Source organism: Erithacus rubecula (assembly GCF_903797595.1).
Source record: "Erithacus rubecula genome assembly, chromosome: 6".
Classification (NCBI taxonomy): domain Eukaryota; kingdom Metazoa; phylum Chordata; class Aves; order Passeriformes; family Muscicapidae; genus Erithacus; species Erithacus rubecula.
The window spans coordinates 11,603,243-11,615,264 of record NC_136688.1 but is presented as its reverse complement, the minus strand read 5'-3'; the positions used below and the strand labels follow the sequence as shown (position 1 = coordinate 11,615,264).

Sequence of the window (12,022 nt, the reverse complement as noted above, 5' to 3'; positions counted from 1 at the left end):
TTTACAGAATCCACTGGAATTTGGAGGACAGCACAATCCACTGAATCACTTTTTGTAAAGCAAGAAATTAACCTTATTCATTTGATAACCTGTTTGATATATAAGAGTATATTCCATTTTTGTCCCCGTCAGAGCCACTGTCCCTGGCATCCTCAAATCACTTTTTCTACTAGTGTTTTATGGCTTTATTTCTTTTTTTAATTCTGTCACTTGCATTAGTTCTGTACACAGCCTCTGACTTTTACTCCCTGGTACAGTCCCTCAGTGGGGTCAAGACAGGGAAAACTATTTAAAAAAAAAATCAAAGGCAAAAATCCCAGTGCTAGCAAAAGGACTGTGTCTTAGAGCAGTCAAAACTCTTGAAGGCCTTGGGAAAGATTTCTGACCTAACTCTGATGAAACAGCTCCAATGACAGGAATGTTGCCAAAAACAGCACAGTTGCAACTGCTGGATACAATAGTCCCATCCTGGAAGGTGCAGAGAAGGGGAGAGACGTTTCTGCTGATGAGGAGCCAGTGGACTGGAAGCTGGTTGGAAGCCAGATTTGGGGGAGATGGGAGCTACAGGCCCTGGAAACACTTCCAGCCATTTGGATCTGGGCATCAAGAGTGGGGCAAGGCTCAAACACAGAGCAACTCCTCCCCTTCCTTCCCCCTGCACACTCCCAGGCATCTCCAGGGGATGTGCCAGCGTGACCTGCAGCCACTCCTCAGCCCAGAGTTCTGCCTGAGACCAAAACTAGCTCCAGGGCACGGGAAGCAGCCTGAGATCCCTCCAGTGGGTTATTTTTGGCTCAAGCACCAGGCTCTTCTGGTTCAGTCTGTAAAATAAACTCTGGGAGAAGTGGCTGTGGCAGGCATTGCCTACCTGGCAGGTGGCAAGGACACACTGCAGGCTGGTTTCCAAAAGCAGGCCAGAGCATTCTGCAGTCAGCTGTACTTACAGCAGCACTTACACATGGCATCAGCTCTCTCTTCACCTTCCTGCTCAGAATTTCAAGTAAGCCTCAGAAATGGCTACACATCACAGAATTCGCACGCCTCAGCCTGCAGTCCTTGTTATATGCACAGAATACACCCAAGTTCAAAGGCCAAGAGCAGCCAGCTTCTGAAAATGAAATTTAAACTTTGAAATAAAGTAAATTACTGTACAATTTTGTACCAATGCACACAGTGAAATAACTAACTTGTGATCAAAGGGTAAAGGAAAACCATGGTAAGTTTTTCAAGCTCTGCCCTACATTTCAGTATGTAATTACATTAAAACACAATTCCCAGTTTTCCAATTTGTTTGCTGACACACAGCAAGACTGAGCACAGGAAATTCTATTTCTTGCAACCATTAGGAGGAAAACAGAGAAATAATAGCAACAGATTTATTTCATACTGACCAGCGTTTGTTTGCTTGGAACCCAGCCTAAACATCATTAATGCAAAGGGGTCTTTTTCTATGGACATGAGAAATAATTATTTGTTTGGCACAGATATTTGAAAGAAATTGTCAAAAAACACAGGATTATGATATCCTACCACCCGATATGCATTTAAAACATGGGAAATTCACATCTCAGTGGTTTTGCCATCCAGATTACACAGACGTCATCCTTTCCCCACATTAAATGCTCACTAACATTTGAAACAGGTACTGTTACTCACAAATGACAACTGCACAGGGCTACAATAGATGATTCTGTCCCTTTTGCTTTTATTAAATAACAAGCGATAAAAATAGAACAAGTCACTGCACACTGCTGACAATTTTGTAGATTCTCCTTTTGCTTTGCTGCCTTTTCCTTTTTTTGCTGTTATCTGTCTCAATCTGATTTCACCTAGCTTGAGGAGTATTCTCCAGGCATTTGATTGATGAAAATCAAAATTACTGAACCATTCCCCAAACCCAAATAAATAAGTAAACAAACAGAATATTCCTTGGGCTGGCCAGCATTTAATAGCAGCACTCGCAGCTGAAAAACCAAGATTGCTGACCTCAATCACTCTTATCTAATTAAAGAAAATGAGTTAGAAAAGCAATTCTACCAAAAACCAGCTAATATCCTCATGTTCTGAAATAACTGTTCTGCTTATTCTACAATAAAATACATGTTCCTTATGTTTACAGTCACAATGCCAGTTTAAAAACCCCACATTTTTACTCATACCCGAAAAATGTTTAATTTCAAAGCAATTTCTCTCTGTGGAATATGTCTACAAACTCTATTAGAAGATTTTCAAAATTATCAAAATAAAAACACCCATGTGAAAGCACCGACAAACCATCACACACACACATCTCTCTGCATAATTATAGAGGAATACAGGAACTCTGACTTGAAGCCTAGCAACAGTATCCAAGTATTAGTTAGTCTGCTAATCAACTACCAAAAACTCACACACCAGCTCAGTGTGCTTCATTTTCCTAAAGCAAACAAAAAATCAGACAAAAGAATCCTGTCAGTCCTAGCTCCAGAGCTGCTGAAGGACAAGATGCACAATAGAAAACAAACCTTGTTCACTTGAAGAAGAACAACCCATGTCATTTAGTCCGTCTGAAAATTCATCCCATCACAAAGAACCAAGGCAAAAGAGAGATTTAAAAATAGGTTATCCAAGCCAAAGGATTATCAGCTTGTAACATACTTAATATCTGCATATCAGTATCTAATGAAAGCTTCAAAATTCTTACATATATGATTGAGTTTTGTACCTCCATCCTATAGAAGCCATAGTAAATTCTGTACAGCAAATGCTTCCTAAATCTGCTGTGCTCATTTACTCACAGACAGCTGCAGGCTGGATGAAAACAATCAGGGATTAACTTTTCTATTCATCACATCTTTTAATCCATTACTTTCTCTTAGTTTGCAATAAATAAACACATAAAGTTAAATAAATTATATATGTTCTATGACTAGTTAAAAAAAAAAGTTTTAAATGGACATATTACTATTATAATTATTATTAATTATTACTTTTAATGGTGTGCAACTGGTGTACATCAGGGATATGTGTAAGGTCTTTCTCAAAGCAGAAAAGGAGATGCAACAATAGTCACTGAGCTGGGACACACTTCCTGGTCCCAAAGACTTCCAAAATTACCAATAATTAAAATAAGCTACTCTGATGCTGTTATTATTCTTAAAAAAAACTAATTTGGGGCATGATGAATTGAAATAATCTGGGAAGCCACACTAAGCATTTCATACTGCTTGTAAAAAAAGTTCTAAGTACCTTATGGTAATAGGGTTTCTTGCTTTATGAAAAATACTAGTGTAATTTGTTTCAAATAGGATTATTTTTTAAATGATACAGCAATTTCCATCCACCTTTCAAACATTTGCCAACAAAACAAAAGGGATTCCCTTATAAAAGACACAAATACAATGAAATCTGGATCATGCTTATAATCCTTTATGAGTATCTTTTTTTCCTGTCCTTGGATTCCTTTATCTTTTCTGTTTGATTCAGTCTCACAGAACTGCCTCATCCCAGTCTGCGGTAAGAACTTTCCTGGTAGAATCAGCCAGGTGGGTTTTATTAGACTAAAGCCACAGGAATCCTTTGCAAGGTTTTTTCTTGTTTGGTATAAAAATTCAGAATCTAACCAAAAACACGCTTTCTGAGAGATGAGTGATTAAAAGTTTCTCAGGAGACTTGACAGTATGAATCATTCCTCACCTTCTGAGGATACCTCCCAAGCTCTTCACTATTCCTTCCTTCTCTGCTGACTTTAAAGAGGTGCATTACTCAAATGATGTAAGTTGGAACACATCCAAACTATAGGAACACACTGGATAAGCAGACAAGCACAAGAAGCAAAAGCCAACTTGCTGAAGCTGAAATGCTGACATCACTCTGCACATTCATCATCACAGCAGCCCTCAGGTTTTCTGCTCAGGATTCGGTTCTTTGATTTACTCTTCTTTCTTCCTTTCCACTGGGAGATGCTCCAAAAATGGACATTTCAACAACTTAATTTTTCATAAGTGATAAAACTTGAAGAACCAATGTCCAGCTCAATTAAATTAGGTGGGAGGATGTAATGTTTATACTTTAAGGCAAATCTATTAATTTAAATAGTCATGCTCAATCCATCATCTTGCAAAAATTTCAAGTAAATAATGGAAGTACCAATATTTCTATTTTTCAGTGGCAAAAATGAAGGTATCAGAAAAACTTTGGAGAATCCTCCCATGGAAAGTATTATTTAAGCATTTTTTCTAGAAATCACCAAATCCTACAAGTTAGCAAAACAAAAGCATTACCCATATGTAAATATAAACAACAATAAGATGCTCAACCTAGTAAGAATAATGTGTTCATTTTTAATTCATGTTTTATAGATTATTAATAAATACAGAAGGATGAAGAATTCTTACATGGAAAGGAATTATTCTATTATCCAAGGAAAAACAAAACCTTCCAGACTGTCTCCGAACTTTAATGCAGAAGTTATGACTTCGGTGTATTTTGCCCTCAGTTTTCTCAGTGCACACTGCAAGAGCTGAAAGTGCTCCAAGAACTCACATTACCACAGAACTTTCAACCATATCCCTGCAGATCATATGCAACCAAGAAGGGAAAGGGAAAGTAGTCCTTAACCCACATCTTTAGTTTTATATTTCATATGAGCTGGCCTGATTTTCTATATAAATGAAATATTCAAGTCAGAAATTTGCCTCGCTAAGTTATAGCACAGAACTCCTGCTACAAAAGAAATGCCTTTTTTTGTTCAATTTCAGGATGTTCCTGTGGAACTTTAATTACTTGAATTAAAGCATTTTAATCCATTTTATTAAACTGTATTAGGCATCACTTGTATTATTTTAGTGGCAAATCTCTCTATGTAAAAAGATATTGAAAGCCTCCAGTTCTTTGAGTTTTTTTGTCAGGGGCCCATAAGGCCTGTCACTACCCTTAATCCCACCAAACTCAGTGAGAGGGAATGCTTTAATGGATATGAGGAGCTGGCTTCTGCCATATATTCATTAAATTATAGAGAAGCATATTCCTCCATTTTCATCTTTTGACCAATTATTCCTATTCAAGAGCTGCTTTAGGGAAGGCCAAAATAACCTGCAAACACCAATCTGTCTCTTCCAGGTAAGTGGATGTGTATTTAGTCTATTACAAACTGACTGATTTATACTTAGAAAGCACCTATCACTTACCACATTTTCCTTTTCAGTGTATATTTTTGAAAACATTTCAGCTTTTCCCCATCTGCATTTTTTTTAAAGAGTTACTTTTCAAACCTCCCTGAAATGTCACCAGCTCTCTGTGGTTGTATCTCACATAGAATCAGTTTTAACACCTTTACAAAATCCTGGCACAAACAAGCAAAATTTATTTTCAGAGTCTGCAAATATTTTGCTTACCAATATCAGCTTCCCTGTGATTCTTGATGTATTCAGCAAGCTCAAAATTTCCCGCTATTATAGCCACCTAAAGGATTGTAAAATAGGGACAGTTAATACATTGTCATCACTTGCTAAGAAGGAGATGTTAGATCACTGACAAACATCAGGGAAACATATTTCCATTTCACAAAGTAGAGTAATTCTAGTACTTTCATTCTGCAATACATATGTGAAACACCAGTGAGAAATGAGATCTTAATCTGTTTGGAAGAGCACTGCCAGTCTCCCAGCTGCCCATTGCCCATGGAATTCTGTGGTGGCAATCTCAGGGGCTGCTGGAAGAGCTGCTGCTCTTCACGTGGTGGCAGTCCAAGGCAGCAGTGAACATTAAGCACAGCATCCCCAAAGCTCTGGGAGCTGTACAGGTGTGTGGGGAATGCTGCAGGAAAGACATACTGAAGATATTATCTCCCTTTATTGCTCCTGCCTCACTCCTTACCTGAGCAATAAAAACAGGAGCTGAAATGCAAAGTACATGAGAGAACCAGGACCAAGAGCTACCAGTATTCAGGTACCACTAAGGCACCAAAAAGCACACTGAAAGAGAGAGATTGCTTAAGCTTATGCATACATACAGAGTTTAAAAAGTCTAAATACATCAAGTTCTAAAATAACAATTTTCTTTTTCATTTATTTCCTGGTTGTTGAACATAGATCTGAATTCTCATTTAAATGGACTTAAAAAGAAAAACATCCCCAGCGGGTGAGAGGGAAGCAATTCAGTTTTGCCATTGCTGACCTCTCCCTTTTTCTCCTCTTTTTGCCCTGAATATCAAGGAATTGCCTTTTCTGGCCCCATTTTGCAGCTCTGACAGATCCTGATCTCTAGTGGTAATGTGGCTTCTCTGACAGGTGTCCAAGACATAAACTGAGCTCAACTTTCTCATAGAAACTTCTGCATCCACAGGGTATAGATAAAAAAAAGTATTTTAAAAATCCTGCTTTATGATTCTCTTGATTATAGGACAATATCCAAGAGAGTCAGACATAAGAAATTATTAAAAACCCAATGCAAATTTCTGAGCTGATGACCAAGAAAAATTATTTGCTGGTTTGTGCCTCTCCACATATGTATATTGATGTGAAGGAAGACAAATGCTGAAATGGTCTTGGGGAATGTATGAAGTATGTCAACAATATCTTTGAATGTATCACACCTAAGATCTTATTTCTGCACTCAGCCTAGTGAATTAAATGGACAATTTTATTTACCAGTAACCAAAACAAACTAATACTGAAATCCCTGAAACTGAAGACTTTACACCCAAGCTATGGCTGCCTCATCCATGCCAGTGTCCAAGGCCAGGCTGGATGGGGTTTGGAGCAGCCTGGGACAGTGGAAGGTGTCCCTGCCCATGGCAAGGAGTGGATCTGAGTGACTTTAAGGTCCCTCCTAACCCAAACATTCTGGGATTCTGTGATCAGGGAGGCTGGACACAAGTGCAGGTTGATACACTGACACCTCAACACCATCTGAAACCACCCATCTGAAATTACTTTAAACACTGGTAAGCCAACCCTTATTCCAGAAGCCCCTCCAGAGAGAAACAGCTTCTCAGCATGGACAACACATCTGAATCTGGCCCCCAGCCTCCTCTGTGCAGCCCTGAAGTACAGCTCATGATTCTCCCTGGCAAACAGCACTAGGAAAGCAACAGCAGAGCTGTACTAATCCTCTCCCTTTAACTTCCATTTCTGCAGCCTGGCTGGCTCCAGGTTCATAACAGCAACATTTGTCTGCAGCTCTGACGTTTTCTCTGCATTGTAAGCAAGTGATAATACTCTCTCTGATATTACCCCTAATTAGCATTAAAATTCCAACAAGGGGGGAATTCAGCAGTGACAGGCAGCTTGCTAGACAGCAGCCAGGGTACTCAAATGAAAGAATTTTTGATATTGAGCAGATTTTACACCTCCAGTATAAACATGCTCTTCAAGTGATAAATACATGTTATTACTTGGGGGGAAAAAAAAATAAAAATATACTTCCAGATAACTAAGAGACAGCTTGACAGGGAATTGTTCCCATATTTGCTTCTGAACCAAGCAGTAGATCCAGCAAGCTCAAGGAATCATTTTTCTCCATTTAATTCACTTCGATGTGCTAAAAAAAGTATGCAAAATCCTTACAGCAAAATGAAGGAAAGATATGTTAAGATCTAAGGAAAGCAAGGAAAAGTTAAAAAGTACAAATATTTCTTGGCATAACATCAATGCACTTCACTTGAATTTGATGGATAAAATTTGTGGGAAAAAGTGAAGTCAGAACAAAATCGGAAAGACACAAAATTATACTCATTCAATTTGTACAGTTGCAAACAATAAAGCACAGCAACCTCAGCCCTTTTCCCATCCAAACGTGTCTTAAAAAAAATTACACTGAGTTCACATGAAAATATAAATATGAATACATTAGGACAAGTGAATGGTCTTCACAAGATCCAGAGCTGCAACCAAATGAAGCTGGTGGAAATTCTCTCCTTAATCAAGTACTTAAATCAGAGACTAACTGAAGTTCTATATTTTCTATTTTTGTATTTCTTTTTATATTTTGAAGTTCTTATAAATTTCTTTGTACTTTAATAAAAAATAGCAATGTAGTGCCTTGGCAGAAAATGCTAGAGTTTGATTCTCTCCATGTTTCATAATTTACATGGTTTTAAATAGCCATAGTTTGCTTTTCAGGATGTTCTGTAGACAAGTATTAGATTTAAAATTAAGAGGTTATAGCAGGAAAGACGGTTTTGTTTGAGGTTTCTTTTGATCACAAGACATCTCCTCTTGGCAGTGAAAAAATACCACAGCCAGCAAAACTGCAGTGAAAGTTTGTTTCCAATTCCAGTAGGAACTGGATTCCAGTCATCAAAATGCATCACATGCATATTTACAGATATGAAATATTGCCATGAAAGACTGGAAGGTAGCACTTTACAACTATGGGCTATCTACTGACTCTGTTATGCTGAAGCTTCAAAAATTGCAGCTTTCCTAAAACTGCATATGCAGCAGTCTTGCCATAATTCAGGTTCTTTCATTCCTGCAGTAAATGTTCTTTCATGTCATCCTTTTGACATTTATCTCACATCAAAAATCTGTGTGTCCTCAGTCACATTATTCTGCAAACCTGAAAAATCTGTTTCTGTATCTTGTACAAAATAAAAACATCATTCACACACAATTTCCACTAAAACCTGCTTTGTGATTTGCCCTGGTTTTAAAGGGTGTCTTTACTTTGCATCCAGAATCAGAAAGAGTTCACCTGCAGAATCCCAGCACAGTGTCAATCAAAGTCCAGCAGAAAAGCCTGACTCAGTAAGTCAGTGCTTTTAAAACCAAACCAGAATCTTTGTCTGCTGCAGACATTTGGTTGGGAGTCCTGCCACATTCTACTGTACAGAGAGTAGAAATTATCTTGTTGGGTTTAATTTAATCAGCATTAGAGATAATTTTATATGAATGACAGTAACCAAAGTGAATCACTTATCAGCTCCCTCCCAAGCTTAATTGACCCCACTAAGTCTGTTAACATGGACACCTAATTATTAACAAATTACCTTTGATAACACACGTCTGGCCTGGGTAAGTCTGCCACAGGGAAGTGAGCAGAGAGTAAAGCTAAACAGGAAGATGGATCTTGGTAGGAGGCACCTCATATAAAACCAAAAGAGAGGATAAAACCATGCAGCTGGACAGTGGTACCTCCTCCTATTCCCACAATGAACTGTCTCCAGCGTGACAAAACTTAATGGAGTGCTCAAAATGGGTGCCAGCTGGGACACCCTGAAGCACTAAGCCACGGGGTGAAGAGCTCAGTGGAGCAGAGCCAAGAGCTGGCTGTCACTCAGGGTGTGTTACAGGGAGCGTGACCAGAAAGGTTGTGTTTACACAGATATTTCCTCTGCCTCGGGAGAAGCAGAGCTGTCACAGGCATCCCAGTGTCTCACTCGCTGTCTCACAGACAGATGTTTCTTTCAAATGATGCAATTGGTTCCAAGGCCTCGCTGTTTGCCATGGCAGGCAGTGCCAGATGCTCTGCTGCCAAGCCAAGGGAGGAAGGGAAGGAGTTTAATCGACACTTGGCGAGTTGCTATGGGTGATAACCAAGGGACAGCTCAGCTGAGTGGAAACCTGAATGAATAAAGCAGCAGCAAGGCAGGGATTGGGAGGGAGCAGGCAGGAGGTGGGAGCATCCCAGCACTCCTACTCCAGCACTGGGCAAGGAGCAGCAGCCTCAACACTGGCACCTTCACAAGTGGGTCTCTTTCTCCTGACAGATCTTTCTGGCTTTCTGATATTCGCAGTCAGAAACACTCCCTCTGGATAAAGGCACTGTTTAAGCTGCCTTTGAGGAGTCAATAAAGAAATTAAATATTTGAGGCATCAGGTCAGTTCTGCTTTTTCTGAATCATGTTCCCCAAAGAAACTCAGTTTAAATAATGGCAAATAAAAGTACTTTGTGTAAACAGTGAAACTGGCCAGATGTCCTGTTACAGGTAGAGTTTCACAGTGTTTTCAGACTCTGAATCAGACAGAAGTAGCACTCACTCACTACCAGCTCTCTGTTTAGCCCCAAAAATGCAGTTCTAAAGATATCAATCTACTTACATTCAAGTATTTACACTTTTTAATGGGGATTAATGCAGTTTTTTGTTCCTTTTGGGAAACTAGAAGTTGCATCTACACTTTACCTGGCACTAACCTTTCACAATTCACTTTTTCCTGCTCTTGAAATGTATCACAGGTAGAGATTAGGTAGAGATTACATTAAATTAGAGCATGATTTTGTAGCCGGCTAATAAATACAATTTTAGAGCTTTATGGGCTAGTCCCTGAAAGGCAAACACCACGACTAAATTACATTACCACTCTTGGGAACAAACTGTTCCACCCAAGGAGAAACAGCAGAAAAAAGACAGAAACTGAAGCTGTACCCTCTTAAATCAAGACAATGAACTTTGACATACTTTGTCTGTGGGACTGAAGAGAGCCTCTCAGTACATTTATGTTCCACTCAGTCCAGGTTTCTGCATTCTGCTGCACATGCTTACATTTGAGAGACCCAAAGCTCTGAAATGCAGAGCCTTTCAAGGGAGCAGAGGGAGCTGCAGGGTTGTAGCTGCCATTCACAGCGAGCACATAAAACAGCACCACTCCCCACCTGCTTTTTCTCTCCCTGCTCTTCTCTTCCAATTTCCCTTTTTGAGGAAAGTGCATTTCATTATTCTTTCCTTCAGGGCTTCTCTTGTTTCTGCCAGCCAGCAGTGCTTATTGAATGACGGCTTTTTCCAGAAAGCTTGGACTGGCAGAAAGTTTAGGTATGGTGCTGTACATTAAAGGAGGCAACTCCAGCCCAGCACAAAATTATTCAGTGCAAATGCAGGTGGACACACAGGACACTGAGGGAAATCTTCCCTGCAGATTCCCATCTTCAGTGGGAGCTACAAGAAAGAGGTCACACAACCCTGTGAATGAGACTGTAACCATCAGACTCCAGAAAATGCTTTCCACTTAAACCACAGGTTCACAAAATCATAAGCTATTTCTCATTCCACCAAGGACTTATTTTAACAATGTAAAAACACCACTCAAGCAGTCACAGCCATCACAGAACAGAATTTACTATTGGCAGAGGCATATGAGAAATTAACACAACTGAATTTAGAAGGAAGTGTTGGGATCACTTCCTTAATTAAAAGATTTTCAGAAATACTCTTCCACATATCATAATCAGGATGTGTTTGCTTAGCATTAAAAATATACAATCACATTTCAATAAGCACAGCTTTTGGAGATTGACACCTCCTTAATTTAATACAAAAATCCAGTAGTGTTTACTGTGGGGCAATGAAAATGTAACATAGCTAAACTTCCATGTATTTATTTTCTACCATGTCATCTGGAAAGAAAAGCTCTCCCTAATAAAACAAAGAGGTACTTGGAGTCTAAAGCCACTTTAAATTTAGTCCCAGCACACCATCAAGACCACAGCAGTCATCCCCAAGGACATCAGGAAGTTAAATTTAGGTTGTTAAGTGCCAAGACCCTGTTCCCATGGGTTCCTACATAGGACACAGCAGCGGGAAGCTCCATCCCCAATAAATGGCAACACAAAATCACCCAGCACGCTCAGCAAACTCAAAAAAATCCCATCCTAAATGGATCTGCACTAGCTGCTCTCATGGAGCATGCAGATTTTATAACTCCTCAGCGGGACAGATGGAGTTCAGTTTGGAAAAGCAGGAAGCAATCTGTGTTCTGAATTTCTTTTCCATAGGTGTGGGATGGAAATGTATCGATCACCCGCTGTTGGTTCCTTACGCAGTTCCAGGAGCCTGCACTTGAAGAAATGTTTATTGATTCAAAGAGCACCACAAGTACCTGGAATTCAGATTCCTCAGGAAAGACATTCTCTTGTAATGCCTGAGCAAAACGTGACAATGTGGCAAACATTGTTCTGAGCTCAAATCACAACACAGACCTCAGGTGTTTTCCACCAGAATGTTAAGAATTCCAAATGGGTCTTTCTCTAAATCAGTTGGAAAATCTCACACAATCACCACAGCCATATAATCTAACACAGAACTGCTGGACAATCATGAATTCCT

The 12,022-nt window shown here is 39.4% G+C and overlaps 1 protein-coding gene across 1 annotated transcript in view; it reads right to left on the bottom strand.

Annotated features, from left to right (window-relative positions):
* The window catches only part of SHANK2 (SH3 and multiple ankyrin repeat domains 2), a 274,142-nt gene that overhangs the window by 211,313 nt on the left and 50,807 nt on the right, over positions 1-12,022 (bottom strand). The window contains 1 exon segment of the mRNA XM_079307962.1: positions 5,376-5,442. Within this exon segment, the coding sequence (XP_079164088.1) occupies positions 5,376-5,442 (67 nt within the window).